General features: G+C 38.8%; 1 protein-coding gene across 1 annotated transcript; it reads left to right on the plus strand.

The window, feature by feature from the left end:
- Nucleotides 1-7441: 7441 nt before the first annotated feature.
- PIP (prolactin induced protein) lies at nt 7442-14399 on the plus strand. The gene is made up of 4 exons (XM_047695015.1): nt 7442-7566; nt 9470-9575; nt 13741-13855; nt 14174-14399. Exons 1-4 carry the CDS (start codon nt 7472-7474, stop codon nt 14293-14295), a joined length of 438 nt encoding a protein of 145 aa, XP_047550971.1. The 5' UTR covers nt 7442-7471; the 3' UTR covers nt 14296-14399.
- The last annotated feature ends 3818 nt before the right edge of the window (nt 14400-18217 follow it).

The raw sequence follows: 18217 nt of genomic DNA on the forward strand, positions 1-18217 counted from the left end.
GTGAACAAGATATACACCATGGATTCATTTATAAGTCATATGTCCCCTGTGTGTGCACACATATACAGGAACATACATGTGCCAGGACCATTCACTGAAATACTGGCTTGAGAGTTTTTGTTGTTGCTATTGCTGCTATAGGAATAAGTGGGAGATATCTTTCCCTCCCCATCCTAATATGTTTTGGTGCGCAGAGCCTAAGCTCCGCAGTTTACATTATCTCTTAGGGATTTGACAGATCAGGGCATAAGAGCAAGTGTATAGGCCCAAAGGAGGCTGGTGTAAGGATGGGAGCGGCATAACAGGAATCTAAGTTCATGATCAAAATGGAAGTTTTCCAACTCTAGAAGATAGGGCTGTTCCAGATGTATTTGATTTTGACAAATAAAAATATTCTCTCATGTTTTTATGAAAATTATAAATTTATAATTTTATAAACCTTATAAATTTATATTTTGGTCAATAAAAATAAGAAAGAAATATTTGAAAGCTGTACTAAAGTGATAACAGTGGTAAAATTATGATTGATTTTTATTTTCTTCCATTACATTTTTTTCTACAGTGAGCATTTATAATTTTGTATTTCAAGTACAGTGAGACCACAGAAGAAAGAGGTGTCACCTTGCTTAAGTCCATCAGGGAAACCTCTTTGGAGAAAATGGGACTTGAGCATCAGATTCCAATGGATAGAAATAGGGATAAGTGAATACTCCAGGGGCAGGCAACACATTCACAGATGCAGTAGGTCACAAGGGATATGTTCAGGACATTATAGAAGTTTGGTTTGTTTGTAACACACATTCTGTATAGGGTATATGCACAGCCTGTTTCTAACATCCAAGGTTGTTACCTGAGGGTGGAGTCTATATGCAAGATAGTGGGGGAAGGCATATAAAAATGATTCCCTTATTACCCTCCCTACATCTCTCAGTCTTGTTTCTATATGGTTTCATTCCTTCAAAATCATGCAATAATAAGGTTCAACTATTTCCTTAACAAACAATATACTTATTTAAAATATAAGTAAAATCATTTAAATTTTAAAATGCCAAAACCCTGCATACCCAGAGATTTTGATTTGGTATTTCTAAGATGGGGTTATTATTTTTGTTTTTGCTTTTTGTCTGCCCAAGCAGTTCTTCTCTACATAGGGATTTGAGAACCCATGCTCTACTCCTCATTAGAGCTTCAGCCTGAATTCATAACTAAAAACTCTTTAAAATCCACTTCAGTGCAGTATTACAATATCTTTAGGCTTGTTTTAGAGCATGTTGTAAAATGTTCATCTTCCTGGCTATCTTTTTAGTCTTCAGGTTTCACTTAAACCACTGCTCCCCAAGAATGTGGCTTTCAATCCTAATCTATATATTTTAGGATCTCTATATCACTGATGGTATCTCAGAATCTCCTACAGGGCTTTATAAAAATACCAAATTCCTACGTCATTTTATCAAATTCCTGAATCAAAATCTTTGGGTATGGAGCCCAGTAATCTGTTTTATTTTTATAGCTATACCAGAGATTTGGATGCAGCCAGCCCAACACTTCCCTTCTGGCCATAGAGTTCACCAGCTTCTCCTTTGGTCCACCACAAGTCTGTCAGACTTAGGTTCTTCGGGGCCCTAGCCATTCAGATTTCTTCCTTCCTGCTCTGACCTATTTATACCTCAACCTTGTGCTCTAGTCTCTCCCACTTAGGTACTCTCCAAGTTCCCATCCCCGTGGATAATGTAGCTCTGAAGTTCACTCATGAAGGAATGAACAAGATACCTTTGTGTAACTTAAAGTGAGGAATACAGTTTTTTCAACCGTGGGCACTAAAACCTCTGCTAACTGGTTGATTGAAAATGTTCCTAGAAGAACATCTTTAGTAACATCAACTTTGAAGTACCGTACGCCTTGGAGATGATGAAAAAACAAAAATTTGAGAGGAAAGTGGACACTGACAAATGACACATTTAAGCACAATGACCCAGAGAGTGGGAAATGCCAGTGAGTCACAAAAACATGGCATCTCTGGAAAGGAACAGCACAGGGCTTGTGTTAATTCTTCTGACTCATGCATCACGAATCCAACAGCAACAGCACATGAATGGGAGCTATCATTACCCCAAGGGCAGGTCAAGATTTTAAATCATCCTGAACTGAAATGCAACATGTGGCAGTTTAAATTCCTTCTTAATAACTCAAGAGAGAACAGGTAACATACTCAATCCATGGAGTGAGACAGTACCCTATTCTCACACAGTACCAGACATGGAGACCTGAAAGGTCAATGTCATGCTCAGGAAGATAGAAATCCTTGAAGCAAACCAGTGCCTGGACTTAGTCAATAACCAGGTGGAATGTATTAGTCTGTGAGGGTCAGGTGCATTGAGAATGACAGTTTACTCTCTTCTAAGAAATCTGCAACAAAAAATCTTCCAGATTCTTGTAAAATGTTCATAAAAGCACAGATTTTGCTGACAAATAAGCAAATAGCCTCAATTTCATTATCAAGGGACATTGCTACATTATTCAGGCCTAGAAACTCCTTCCCAACTGGGATTCTATAATACCAGCTCCTATTAAATATTTGACCAAACACCCAAATTTGAGAACGGTTCCAAAAAGCCTTTTGCCATAGTAACTATTCTGGTTCTAACTTCAGATAAATTACCCCCATATATATTTCATCATGAACTTAGGGTACATCCATGTGATGAAACTACATGCTTCCATCAAAAATAGTATTGTTATTTTTTAAAAGAAATTAGTGCAGAATCACACTGCTAGTTAGAGGCAGAACTAGGCTTTAAATTCAAGTCTATCTGATTTTAAGACCTGTGTTCTTGACTACTCTGCTAATTTGCCTACTTCCAAATGAGTAAGAACTTATAATAACATGGAAAAGACTTATTTAGGTATTTTTTTCATATTGGGTATATGTAAATGTGAAATAAGTTTATGATAATGGCCTCATTATCATTAGTCCTTAGGTAAATACAAATGTAAACTACAGTAAGATTCAATTGCACACATTCCAGAAAAACTAACAACAAAAGAAACAAAATAGAGTGTTGGTGAGGATGTGGAGCAACTGGACCTTATATACATTGCTGGTGAGGTGAATATTGGAAGATCAAAATTCAACATATCAACTTACAGGATGCAGTTAAAGCTTTGCTTTGAAACAAATTTATAGCTTAAATATGTATATTACAAAAGAAGAAAATGAAAATCAATCAAGCATATATCCCAAGAAATTAGAAAAAAATAGCAAACATAAAGTAGTAAGAAATAGATGAAAAAGGTAAGAACATAAACTAAAAATAATCTGTAGTGTTGAGTTTTTCTAAGACTAATAAAGTTGATAAATATCTGGCAAGACTAATTTTTTAAAATATTTATTTATTTTATTCTAGAGAGAGAGAGAGTGCAAGCACAATGGGGAGGGGCAGAGGGAGAGAGAAATTTAAGCAGACTTCACAGTGAGCACAGAGCCTAACAAGAGACTCCATCCCACAACCCTGAGATGACAAGCTGAGCCAAAACCAAGACTTTTTAGACTTTTTAAATACTCACAAAATACACAAGCTGGTTTTTGAATACACATGAAATGCAAAGGGCCAAGGATAGAGCAAGATAAGAAAATCTTGAGGACAAATCAATTGGAAAGAATTACTGGGGTGGATGTCATGAGTGACTCTTTTTTGTTTGTTTGTGTTGAGATGTTTGGTTTTTTTTTTTCTTGAATATATTTGGTTATTTATTTATTTTAAGTAAATGTTCAATTTTTTTTATTTCTTTTCAGTGTGGTTTTTAACACTTTTTTTTAAGTAGGCTTCAACATGGGACTCAAACTCACAACCCAGCAATCAAGAGTCACACACTATACCAACTGAGCCAGTCAGATGACTCATGAGTAATTTTTTTAATGCTGTAGTCATTTAGAAAGTGTGAAATTGACATTATGAAAACAAATAGAACAATGATAAAATATGTATACCTGGACGCCTGGGTGACTTAGTCCGTTAAGCAACTGATTCTTAAATTTTTACTTAGATCACGATCTCAGCATTGTAAGATCAAACCCCACTTTGGGCTCTGAACTAGGTATTTAGCCTGCTTAAGATTCTCTCTCTCCCACTTCCTCTGCCACTTCTCCCTCTCTAAAATAAAAATATTAATTTGCAATGAAATCACAAAACTATGGGAAAAATATGTTTTTTTCAACAACAATATAGAGATAATTGAATATCCACATGGAAAAAATTTAATTTTATTCCCTTCTCATATTGAACACAAAAAGCCATCCATAAGTAGATAGTAGATCCAAATATCTAATGACAAACAACAAAAAAAACCTTCTAGAAGATAAAATGAGTATTTTCATGAACTTGGAGTAGAGAAAACATTAACCATAAAGGAAAATATGGGTACATGTAAACATTAAAATTATGAACTTCTGTTCATCAAAAGACATCATTGAAAGAATAAAGGCAATATATACAATCAATAAGAAAATACAAGCAATCCAGTTGAAAAATGGGCAAGACCCTTGTATAGGTACCTTACAAAAAGGAATATACAATATCCAGAAAATATATGGTAATCACAAAAAAAATCAAAGTAAAATCACAATAAGTTCCACTGCACATCCATTAGAATAGCCAGTAAGATTAAAATGATTAACAATATTAACAATATTAAAAAGATTAAAATGAAAAACAATATTGTTGAGGTTGTAGTGAAAGGGAAATTCTTACACCCTGCTGATATGCTATGGTACAACAAATTTGGGAAACATTTTGGTATTATCTACTAATAACAAACATGTGCAATTAAATCTCAGTTGATTCTCCTTCCCTTAAATGTAAAATGCTGTTACATTAGGAGACAGCAAACTGCTTAAAAACTTAGACTCTGGGAGCACCTGAATGGCTCAGTCATTTGAACATCTGGCTCCTGATTTTGGCTCAGGTCATGGTCTTGGGGTCATGAGATCGAGTCCTACATGAGGCTCCATGCTCAATGTGCAATTGGCTTAAAATTCTCCCTCTCCCTCTTCCTTAGCCCCTCCCCCTGCTCACACTCTCTCTCTAAAATAAATTTTGTAAAAACTCTTAAAAAATAAAACCAGACTCTAGTATCAGACTACTTGATTTTGAACCCTAACTCTGCCAGTTACTAACTTTGCAAACTTCAGCAATTTACTTATCTTTCTAGACCTCAAACTCTTCATCCTTAAAATGAGGGTAATTTTTAAGTTATATGATCATTTTGGGACACTTGGATGGTTCAGTTGGTTGTGCAAGTGTCTGTCTTGATTTCAGCTCAGGTCATGATCTCAGGGTCTTGAGACCAAGCCCCAAATAAGGCTCCATGCCCAGCATGAAGACTGCTTGAAATTCTCTCTCTGCCATTCCCTCTGCCCCTCTCAGCCACAAAAAAAAAAAAAAAAAAAAAAAAAAGCTATATGATAATTTTAAGGAATAGGTGAATTAATATGTTAAGCACTTAGAATAGTATTTGATTATTGTAAGCACTGTATAAATATTTGTTCTTTAACTCCCTTTTTGGTCATTCCTTACCTTCCTCTTTTGTGAGCCCTATCAGGTCTAGGGTCACCTTCTTTGCAAATTTAGCCTGTGGCAGGCTTCTCTTTAATTCTTAATCCCTTCCCTTTGTACCTGTAAGTTCCTTTCTATGAGCCTCTATGGTTGTTTATAAACTGATTTTATCTATTTGTTTTTGGAAACCTACTAAACCTGTTCATTACTTAAAGGACATAGCAATTTCGGTGTCATTTTCTCCCCCCTGGAAGCCATCTGCTAGATTAGTTTTCCAAACAACAGCATGGAGAAGAAAATATTATCCTCAAACTTTTGTCATAAATAACATTCTGAAAACTTTCCAACGTACCATCTATAGAACTGCAGCAGTTACTTAGATCCTATCTTCTCTCTGAAATTTTGATCTTTTCAGATATATTCAACTCCATGAATACTGACATCTATGAGTCAACTGTGGAACAGACTTAGGAACATGGATTTTTGCAGGTGGACTTGCCTAGTTCCCAAAACCAAGCTAAAACCAAGGTTTGCTTGATACTGTTCACCTCCAACCAGATCTTTAATGCAGTGTGGGTAGCAATTGAAAAAATTATGTTGCAGTGATTTATTGGCTTATTAGCCCTTAAGCCATATCAGTTTCTAAAATAAATATCTATTTCTGATTCAGCCAACAATTGTTTAACCAATATATGCAAGCATTTATATCAGGCTAAAATACCCAGGAGTCCTATAATCAAATATACATGATGGAATGAAAGTTTAAAAATATGGATATTCCTACTAGCCTGTAAAGCATCCTCACCGTGTTCCATTATTCTATGGATATCAATTTCCATGATATCCCTGACCAATATGTGACCATCACTTAAAAAACAATTATTTTTAAAGTAATATATATGTAAATATCACCATGCAACGCCTCTCAAAATTATGTTCCATAGGCAATAATCTGTCTTGTATGTCAGGAATCTATTGCCTACTGAAGCAACACTGAGGCATCTTGAAGCTCAGCAAAAATTATGTCAAAAATTTAGTACAACATGCCCAGCCATCTTACCTTCTCTATTCCCCACAGTTTCCATCTAAACTGTTTGCTATATCATGAGTTTAGGACATGATTTCACCCCCCAAGTTGCAAATAAACTTACAGCCAATATGGGTTCCAACCTTTTCAACATTTATTGTCCCTTCTCAAACACCGGCTAAATTAGGATCATCAAATAGAACCAAAAACTATGTGTTTGTGTGTGTGTGTGTTCATGTTATAGCCCCTGAAGTTAAGGACCCAACAATCACACACATATTTGTGCCACTCAGTTTTATGGTCTTAATTTCCCAGCATTCAGAGCAGCCCATCTCTAGTTTTCTCTCCTGTCATGATTGGTGGTGGCCCATAGGAGAATCCTAATCACACTAGCAGTCCTGTGAAATTTCTGAAGAACATCTCCTCTTAAATTTACTATCCGGGGATCAAGCAAATGTGTCCTACAGTTGTGAACTGAAATCTACCACAGTTGGGTTCTCTACCTCTAGAGACTAGAGAAGCAGACCGTTTTTAAGGCTACATACAGCAGGCATATGATTATGAGGGAAAAGAAAGCATTTCTGTAAGCTAGGAAAGAACTGCTATGTCTTTTGAGGTCCCGGCTATTCTGAGAAACTCTGGTATATTAAGTAAATGAGGAAGGATAATCTAACTCCTCACCTGGACTTGAACACTATAGCTGAATGTTGACTTTTTCAATGGAAAAACAAACTTTAGCTCAACAAGGGAAGAGCATGAGTGGGAAGGATAATTGGTTCATTGACCACATACATCCGCTTGGCAACTCTCTCGCTTCCTTGAAGCATATAAGGAGTATGCTGGCCACCTGGGACAGTACTTCTCTAGAACATCATATTCTGTCTCCTGCAACATGCACCTTCTCCAGCTCCTGTTGAGAGCCGGCCCTGGCGTCTTGGTCCTTGTTCTCTGTCTACAGCTGGGGACCAACAAAGCTCAGGAAGACACGTAAGCCAAGTCTTTTTCTTCCTCACAAAAATCCCTTCAGGGAGGGCTTCTATCCTAGCCTGGAAATCTATCCCTGAAAACTTTTCAACTTCCCAGATCTCTAGTCCCAGGGATGCTTATAAACCCCAGGTCAAGTCCCACTTCTCTCCTCTTAGGAAGTCCTATCAGCTCCCCTCTATTTCCACTAGATGCTTCTAGGTTGTCCATGGAAATACGGCACTCAGTGTGCATAAAGGCTTTTATTAACAGTCAGTCTTGCTCTATGGCTCTGATCTACATCCTATCTATAGTATACACCTTTGTTAGATTTCTGCTCAGTAAACTTTATGTTCTCACAACTTGTCTCCTAGAACAGTAGATTTAGCAGGTCTGTGATAGCTTTACACAATTTTGGCAGGACTGGTGAAAGGATCAGAAGCCTTGATCATTGATCCTTGAACCCAAAGTCTGAAGTTGAGCTAGCCCAGAAGCTTTGACATTCTTCCTATTCGGAAACCCTAAGACAAAAGCAAGGACACACCAACCCACCACCCACAGTAGGCCCTAGGAGCACAGGTTCAGCAGCCAAATCACTGAGGGTACATATTTGAAGGAAGCAGGAAAATCAGGCAAATGAAGTAGGAAATGCAGCCAGGGTCTGGGAGAAGCAGGGGCACTCAGCAAATCTAGAGGGTTTTCTTCTCAGGAATATGGTTTTGAGTGCTGGGTTTTGGGGTTGTGATTCTGATGATACATTCTGTGCCATGTCCAGATAGACTGTCCTGGAGTAAACCATTCAGAGTTTTGACAAGTTGCTATAGTGGAAGCCATTGTTCTAAGAAACACTGAGTAGGGGCAGGTTCAGATACAGATGTCACCCCATGTAGCCCTGAGATGGGACAGCAAAACACTGAAATAAGCTATACTAATTAGAGTGATCAGCCATCCCCATTTGCCCAGGAATTTCTCGGTGTTAGCACTGAAAGACCATCATCCCAGGAAGTTCCTCACTACCAGGCAAGCTGATCTGATCACTCACTCTGGCTAAACTGGTCATTTTATCAATCCCAAATTCATTTACAGATGAGAGGAATTTTGGAGACACTTAATTCTTCACACCCCTTTCTATGCACTTAGCACTAGAGCAACTGGTATAAGAAATGGAAAATCTCCAAAATCTGGGACCCTGAAGCATTGTAGCAAAAAACCTGAATTTCCTCCTGTCCCACCCAAAACAAAAAGAGCTCAACCAAGAGTTTCTGGGAGAGAGAAATTAAGTCTCCTAGTCCAGAACCCAGTTCTCCCTGATGAGAAAATCCTTGACTTCCCTCTGCCTCCATTTCCTTTTCCCATCAGATTGTGGTATGTGGCTTGAAAGTAGGGTATCATCTAAAGTTCCCAAATATGGCTGTGTGTCCAAATTCACTGTGGAGCTAAAGAAATACAAATTCCTAGGCCCAGGAACTAAAGAAGAAGGATCTCAAGGATGACTCTAAAAATCTTCCAGTGCATTAGGATGTTTATGGTTTAGTATGATTCTGTTGATATGGAATATTCTACTAATGATAACTTGAGGCCCCCCCCCCACATAGTGGACAATCAACAGAACCTGGAGGATTTTATTAAGAAATGACATGTGATATTGTACTTTTATTCTTTTTTATTCTTGTCAGTGGAAAGAACAACGATGCTCAGTTTTAAGTAAAGCATCAAAGTTACTTTATTAAACAAAACGGAGTCTGTAGAAAACAACCAAACCAAACAAGGATCAAAGATTCCCAAGGGTTCTGATGCTCAGCAAATTATTCATATGACATCATCCCCTTCTCTTGCACCTTCCCTCTTCCCTCTGTTCTTCCCATTGTGCCCCTCTCTCGTGGACAGATCTCTGATTTCTGCCCTGCTTCTCTCTTCCCAAAACTAGTCAAGAAATTATAAAAATGCAATTGGACATGCCCTCAAAAATAAAAGAAAATGAAGAAGTCACTCTGGAGCTTAAACTTCAAACGGAATTAAAAGAATGTATGGTGGTAAGTAGAGACCTGGGGAAGTAAACTCATAAAGTTCCAACTCCTTAGTTATGAGTACAATTGGATTAATCTCTCACTTTACCATTGCATATCATACCTAATAAAATGCTGAATAGCAATCCTCATGCTCCCAGTTCTCATATGTGTTATGCTACTTGAGCCTCAGAACAATCATCAGACCTTGGGGCAGATTACTATTCTCATTTTACAGATGAAGGAACCTGATCCAGACAGGTGTAGGAAGAATGAGAAGGAAAGAAGGAATGAGTAGTGAGAAAAGCACAGCTAAATGGAAGAACAGAGGAAAAGTGTAAGGGCTGGGGGAGAAGAGGTAAGAGCTCCTCTAAGGTCCTAGACATGATTATTTGAGACGAGGGGTGGGATAGGGGGTTCTTACAAGAAAAACTGCAACCCCATCCAGTGGATTGAGGCAGGTGAACAGAAGAGCTATGTTGCTGAGAACACATAGGGTATGATTCCCTCCTCTGCAGTAAGCTCTGAGAAGAAGCTGTGTTCCTTGTCCCTCCCTCTGCCCTTTTGCTCTACCATCAGAAGTTCACTCTTGTTCCAGCCTCCTCTCTCCAACAAAGAGCCCACACTCTCCTCCCTATTTCCTCCAGTTGTGGGAGGCAGTTCCAATCCCTTCACTAGATCAGAGGTTCTCAAAAGGAAATGCATGTAAGACTCACCTGTGCATTATTGCTCCTGTTTGGCTGCTCTGGGACATCAGGAAAAGGGGTCTGTGCAGGTTTAACCCACAGAGGCTCTTCCCCAGGAGAGTGTGTCTTCTCCTCCCTGCTGGCAGACTTCTCACATATTATAACACACACACAATTGCCCCTTGATAGCTACCACTGTTCTAGGCCCCACTGACTCCTTCCAGAATGGCACTCTCTCAGGCAGCACAAGCATTTTCCTATGACAGAAGTTTCCTAACTCAAATTATATTTATGTATGATGATTAAATTGGAAACAAAATTGGGAGCATGAAGACTGTTATTCATTAGAATACATTCTAGAAATGGCCCCATACCTGTAAGAGAAAGACTTCTGATCACTGAGCAAAGAACAACACAACTGCTTCGTCAAATTTGTCTGTTTACAGTTCAAGAATATGAACCTTGTATGTTAATAGCGGGTAGGAGAGAAATCATCATAATTTTTCAATTTTGTTTTATCATAACCACAGATGACAAAAGGAATGAGAACATGTGCATAAAAGTCTTGTGATAATGGTAGTTTCTGTTGATGATAGATAATGAAGTCTGTTTCTACCCTTGAGAAAGTGTTTAATCACATGTGAAATACTTTTGTGCTACTGTAACTTTAAGGACTATGTTTTAAGAACAATGCTAATACAAACAATGAATACTGTTATGCTGAAAAGAAATAAAAAATTTAAAAAAAAGAACAATGCTAATACAATAAAATATGGCAATCTTTTTAAAACCTACCCAAGTACAAGGAATCTCATAAAATAAATTATATTGTAAATTAGAAAGAATTTATGGGAAATTTTCTTAGTTCTGGCCAACCAATTTTTATTTGTGTAGCTTCTAACATTAAAAATATGTATGGTTGGGGCGCCTGGGTGGCTCAGTTGGTTAAAACCTCTGCCTTCGGCTCAGGTCATGATCCCAGGGTCATGGGATCGAGCCCCGCATCGGGCTCTCTGCTCAGCAGGGAGCCTGCTTCCTCCTCTCTCTCTGCCTGCCTCTCTGCCTGCTTGTGATCTCTCTCTGTCAAATAAATAAATAAAATCTTAAAAAAAAAGAAAAAAAATTATATGTATGGTTACAAAAACATCATATTTTTAAATTTTTAGGAAAATATTATTTTTATATACGTAAGGATTCTAGTATCTATTCTCAATTTTCTAACAATTATACTTTTGCAAATAAATTTTTGATCAAGTGAAGTATTAGAATCACAGATTTGAAATTAAAATCAATTAGGCACACCTGGGTGGTTCAGTCGGTTAAGCACCTGCCTTTGGCTCAGGTCATGATCTTGGGGTCCTGGGATCAAACCCTGGGTCAGGCTCCCTGCTCAGCAGGAAGTCTGCTTCTCTCTCTCCCTCTGCCCCTCCCCTTGCTCCTGCACAAAATCTCTCTCTCTCTTTCTCTCTCTCTGTCTCAAATAAATAAATAAAATCTTTTTTAAAAATTTTGTATTTGTGGGGTGCCTGGGTGGCTTAGTGGGTTAAGGCCTCTGCCTTCAGCTCAGGTCATGATCCCAGAGTCCTGGGATCGAGCCCCGCATCCGGCTTTCTGCTTGGCAGGGAGCCTGCTTCCTCCTCTGTCTCCACCTGCCTCTCTGCCTACTTGTGATCTCTGCCTGTCAAATAAAATCCTAAAAAAAAAAAAAAATTTGTATTTGTAATTGAAAGAGAACTTGTGACAAACCACAAGGCTTAAACATTTGTGGTATGGACCATTTTGCTGGTCTAATGAAGTCTAGGGAACTTTCATCAGAAAATTGCTTTTAAAAGTGTTCCTAAAATGCATTGGATTACACAGGAAAACTACCATATGGAAAAATAGTGATAGGATTATCATGCCCAGCATATAGCCTACTTAAAAATTAAAAAAAAAAAAACTTTTGAAACAGTACTATTTATATTTCTTTATCAGCATATTAGCCAAAAAGTCAATACATTTAAAATATAGACAAGTTAAATTTTATTTTGTAAAAACTAAATTGGAAGGGGAGGTGAACCATGAGAGACTATGGACTCTGAAAAACAATCTGAGGGTTTTGAAGGGGAGGAGGGTGGGAGGTTGGGGGAACCAGGTGGTGGGTATTGGAGAGGGCAGGGATTGCATGGAGCACTGGGTGTGGTGCAAAAACAATGAATACTGTTACACTGAAAATAAATTTAAAAAATAAAAAAAGGGAAAAATTAAAAAAAAACTATCTATGGGGTGACTCTTGTTGCTCAGCTTGAATAAGTAGCTTCAGCTGTGCACTGGTTTTTGACAAGAAATGGATTCTAATAGATTGGGATTTTTGTTTGAATATTCAAGTGTTGAAAACTCCGATTTATTAAGATAAACTGTTGTAAATGCCATAAGAAGGTAAACCAGGTAAGGGTAGGTTTCTTGAAAGAAACACCAGGATCTTCAAAGTATTCTGAGTAAAATTCCAATGGTGAGAACACCTGAATTAGCCATTTGGAGCTGACGGGCTATTCAGTGCATGGTTGCCAGTTACCTGGGCAAGCTTCAGGAGAAAGGCAGATGGCCCCAGCCAGGACCACGCAACCCTGTGTTCAAGGTAGTGATGAGTTCAGGCAATATTTTGAGATATATAAACATGTAAATTAATACTAACATACCTATGTTTCTCTTCATCATAAAATCATACACACTGCTAATGCCACTGAGGATCATTGATAACATAACAGAAGGAATACTCAATTTCAGTGAGATGTTGATAAAATAAAGATGAAATTTCTTTCCATCTGAGTTCACTAGACCTGCTGGGTCTATGAACTCTAGGATAACACCCCTGTGCTGAACACTAACCAGATAAAAGCTTCCTGATGCTGCTGAAACTTACGTATCTCAAGTTGTAAAGCCCTCTCAAATTAAAAAAGGAAATTTACCATCAAGATTTCATTTGTTTATCTTACAGCCAAGTTTGGTAAGTAACTGTTTTCCTCTCACAACCAAGAAAAGAAAGACTGAGAGATGTCACTGCAATCATCAAAAGTCACAGAGTTTGAGAGGAGCATGGTTCTGACAACAAGACCTGGTTTTGGCCTCCATACCCAAGAGCTAAGCTGTGGTCACAAACCAGTTCCTGAAAGCCCTAGTTAGGGAACCACAGCAAACTTGCTCTTCAGAGCAAGAGTCTGGCTGCCCCAGAATGAGTTCTGCTTGCCCTGTCAATTCACTAATTCTTCCTTTCAGAGCCCAGACCCACAGTGCTGTTAAAGCAGGAATTTGAAGATATGTTGACAGAAAACCTTCTGACTTAAATTTTAGTTCCCAAAATGATACTATGAAAGTGGACTCCACAGTGCCTCTGATCGACATCCATCCCTGCTATTTGCATACAAAGGATGTTGTCCTCATCTTTCTCTGTGCTCTCTTGCCTTTCTCTCCCTTTCCTGCTCCCCAGACTAACACAGGGTCCTCTCTGCCCACCTCTTCCTCCACAGATTAAAACTTACCTCCAAGGCAGCCACCTAATGGATGGTCCTTTTAACTATATTTACACTGCCTGCCTCTGTGAGGATTATCCAAGAACTTTCTACTGGGACTTTGAGGTCAATAGTAAGTATAGGGGCCATCCAAAGAAAGAACTATCCACTAGGGCAAGGGAAACCATAAAGAGAAATGGGACTTCGGATGTGGGGCAGAATGTCAGGACAGAAGGGTGGAGAGAAAGGAAGGAAGAAGAGGGGACAGTGGATGGGGACTATGCCCATGTCTGAAAGTTGAGGGGTTGTGTGAGAAAAGCCCAAGGGAGATACACTTGCAAATGATTTGGGGAAACTGGGCCCTAGTAGGGAGGTGCCTAAAACTAGTAGAAAACCCAGGAAATGGGGTTAGAGTGTTATCAGAGAAGATCTTTGTCCTTTTCTCTTTCAGGAACTATGGCAATAGCAATAGTGGTCCACATTATTGAAAAAGAAGGTATCTGCCCTAATATATCAGTGGTGCCTAATGGAATAAAATATTATTATACCATTAGGAAAATACAGACAGTCTGATCATGCTGGAAGCCCTTGTCTAACTGCCCCCCAGGGTGGTTCCTTTAAGAAAAATTGGCTGGAGTATCTGTTGTGGTCTATAAAATAAACTTCTTACAAACTTCTCTGTGTTCTGTTATGTCTTCCCTTCCAAATCTATCCCAGAGGGGCCTCAGAGCACCCAGAATTTCTAGAACTTTGTTCTCTCAAAAAAATGTTACTGAGGAGTTTATGGGTTCTCATTGTCCATTGGTAAGAAGAATGAGAGAAGAAGAAATAGAGATGACTCATAGAATCTGAAATTTTCTGGGCTCCTAAATATTATGCCCCTTTCCTGTACCCATGCCCTGTGTTTCCTTACTGTAAGGAAAAACTCAGAAAGCTAGGTAATGTCAGGTGTTAGTGGAAAATGAAGGGCTATGGAAGCAATTAAGCACTGCTGGTGGCCTCTTTTGGAGAGCCATCTGACATTACATAATCAAATTGATTCTGCAGATACCATATGACCCATCATCTCTACAACTAGAAATGATGGTAAGAGACCCTGGGCTCCTAGGCCAATATATTCTAGCTATCAAAGAGAAAGCACCACTGAATAACCATTGTTCTAAAATATATGCCACATCTTGAACAACATCACCATAACCCTAAATGGTGTGATCTCCGAGCTATCTCTTTAGCTGCTCATTTATGAGATTTTCCCCACATGTTGTAGGTTACTAGTAGTTTCCTGATAGTGCCATTAATGGCAAGCTGGTAGATTCTTTGATCACGTGCCCATTGCAACTCTTTCATGAAAAAAAAAAAAAGATTCCCATAATCTGAAGAGATATTAGATGAGATTCCATGTCTAGAAATCAGATACGCTTTAAGCCGTCAGATGGCAGTGCTGGCCAAAACACTGCAGACAAGAAGGATACATCCATATCTAGAATATATATCAACCTCAGTAGAGATGAACTATTGCCCCCTCAAGAGACAAAGGGTCCAATGAACCAATGTATTCTCCAAATGGTCTTCCTGCTGTTGAGGTCTCAGCATTTGTCTCTGGGCTGAAAGGTTGGCAGCCACAACATCTAAATCACTTACAGTGAGAGGCACATGCACAATGTCGATGATCATTACTTCACTGGCCATCACACAAGCATTGGAGTAGCTAAGAACAGAAGCTGCCTTATAACCATTGAACCAGTCATCCTACCCAACTAATTAATTGTTCAAAGTCTCCTCTGTGTCAGATTCTTTCTTATGAGCATTAACATGAGACACAAAAAACCACATACTTTGTAGCTTCTATCCCTTGGTTCATCCAGATAGCCAATTCATTTATGAACCACACCTGTGTGTTTTATCTCTAAAACCCAGTTATAAGAACTCCCCCACCCATGAAGCTGCAGGCCAATCTTAAGGAAGAGTGTTAGTGCAGTGGGAGTAGCTGACATGAGATAGGAACCACAATTTTTCTGTAACTTAAGACCTCTGGACCAAGTTGGATCCAATTGCAACTATGCTATTTCCATTGTATGATGAATTGCTGCTGTACCCACCCAAATTTATAATTTGTGTATCAGCCAATACCTAAGTCATCATGGGAAACTCTGGTCCCATAGTTACTTGGTGTTTCATGGTCAAGTTTTAGGTCTTTATAGTGCTCATGTGCTCCTTTAAAAAAAAAAAGTTCTATGCTGCAAATGATATGGCTGTACTTTAGAATCCTATTGGTCTACTCTGCAACTCTCCTCCTAGGTCTCACCAGAGGCTATACTCAGCGTCTTTAATCTACCATAGGAAAGATGAAACACATAGCATATAGGATATGCCAAGTAATGCGGCCAAAATAAAGGGGACTTGGTTTGTTTAGACTGACATAACAAAATGCCATAGTCTGGGTGGATTAAACAACAGAAATCTGTTTTCTCACAGATCTGGAGGCAAGAGGGCTAAGATCAAGGTGTCAGCATGGGTTCTTGTGAGGGCCCTCTCCCTGGTTTGCAGACAGGCACCTTCTCACTGTGTTCTCAGGTGGTGAAGAAAGAGGTCTGTTGTCTTTCTCTTCTTATAAAAGCACAGTTCTATCTTAACAGGACTCCACATTTATGACTTCAGTTAACCTGAATCACCTCCTTAAAGGCTCTATCTCCAGTACAGTCATGAGCAGAAGGGTGAGGAGGGTTACGGCATCAACATATGAATCTTGGAAGGGACACAATTCAGTCACAGTAAATAAACTGTTTTCTCATGCCAAAGTTTGACCCTGCTACAGAAACCCTTTTTTGCTCTGATACCACTCAAAACTAGTGTCTTTTTGAGTCACCCAATAATGTGACTGAATGTGTCATTCATAAGTATAGTAAATACTGCCTCCAAAATCCAAGGTATTCCAAGTATTATGTTTCTTTTATAGTGGTAGTTTATTCAAAGTGCTTTCTGGAAAAAACTTTCTGGAAAAAATATTCTAGGGGCACCTGGGTGGCTCAGTCAGTTAAGCATTCAACTCTTGATTTCAGCTCAGGTCATGATCTCAGGGTTGTGAGATCAAGTCCTGAACTGGGCCTGCTTGGGATTCTCTCTCTCCCTCTCTGGGAAAAAAAATTCTAGCATGCCCCAGACCACTGAACCCCTTAAAACTTCACTGGTGGAGTAGTCACCTAAATATGTGCATTATATAGGTGTCTTACTACAATATCAACAGCACCTGCTACTTCTTGCTCAGCAGATCCAATTAATACAATATCATCAAGATGTGGACCTGTAGTCTATTCAATGTCAGGATGATCAAGGTACCCATATTATAACAGGCATTAGGAAAATTAGGAAAATTAATATAGTATTATGGCAAAACCATGAATATGTATGACTGCCCATCCAGGCAAATATAAACTGCTCTTGATCTTTTTATTTGATGAGAAAAAAGGAGCATTAATCATATCAGTAGCCACATAAAAAGTGCCAGAGACTATACTTATATTTCTTGTGAAGATATCACATCTGACATGGAAGAGGTCAAGAGACTTTTTTGTGTATCTGTTCATTTGCTTGTTTACAGTAGCCAACCATGGCCCATTTTCATACATTTGACTTTGCATGAGCCAGACTGCTGAAGTAATAGAGGTATAATTCTGATCACCACCCACCATCTTTTAATTTTTTTTAGGGTGGCACTTTCCTCTACCATCCCACTAGAATGAACTGTGACTTACTTTCTTAGCTTGGGGATGAAATTTCACCAGATCCTGCTTAACTGTTCCAATCACAACAGTGCTTACTTCACAGGTCTGGGAACCTATATGTAAAGGTTCTGCAACAGTTTATTATATTCATCAAATTATACATTTAGGGACCAGAAAAGTGACCACAGCATAAGAAAAAATGTACTCACTGTGAGATGAACTTTGACCAGGACACCACTTATCTCCTGGCTTCCATAGGTCTCATTATACCATGGAGGCATGATAGCATTTTGGCGTTACTCTCAGCTTAGAATCAGCATCCAACATCCTCAAAAGAGTGGTAGTTCCTCATTCTCCAGATATAATTATTCTGGTGAATGACCAGAAGTTTCTTTGAAGAAAGACTGAGGTAATACATACTATAAACACATGTTGTGGTGTTGCAGGTCACTTCCTCAAGGGGACCCAGTCTCTCTTTGAATCAGTAGGCTCTGAGAGCTAATTCTGGTCTGGAAACTAGGAGAAGGATAATGATTTGCCATTATGTTTGCCAACATCAGCCTTCTGCTTATTCAGTTGAACTTTTTGTATATATAAGTTAAACAATCCCCTGCTGTCTTTCCACACATCCTTCTCCTATAAACACCATGGTCTATTAGCCATCACCAAATATACCTGTTGGTGAAAGTTCCCATTATAATTTTCGCCTTGCTGCCAGTTACTTTAATTATGACACCCTTGCCTCCAACAGTGAAGTGCCAATTCCAGGCCTC

This window comes from Lutra lutra, chromosome 11, assembly GCF_902655055.1.
Source record: "Lutra lutra chromosome 11, mLutLut1.2, whole genome shotgun sequence".
NCBI lineage: Eukaryota > Metazoa > Chordata > Mammalia > Carnivora > Mustelidae > Lutra > Lutra lutra.

Bases quoted from the DNA above. Each gene is read 5' to 3' on its own strand.
- PIP (XM_047695015.1), top strand. From the start codon at position 7,472: ATGCACCTTCTCCAGCTCCTGTTGAGAGCCGGCCCTGGCGTCTTGGTC. The intron at 9,576-13,740 runs GTAAGTAGAGAC...CTTCCTCCACAG, and splicing joins AATTAAAAGAATGTATGGTG to ATTAAAACTTACCTCCAAGG. The intron at 13,856-14,173 runs GTAAGTATAGGG...TTTCTCTTTCAG, and splicing joins CTGGGACTTTGAGGTCAATA to GAACTATGGCAATAGCAATA.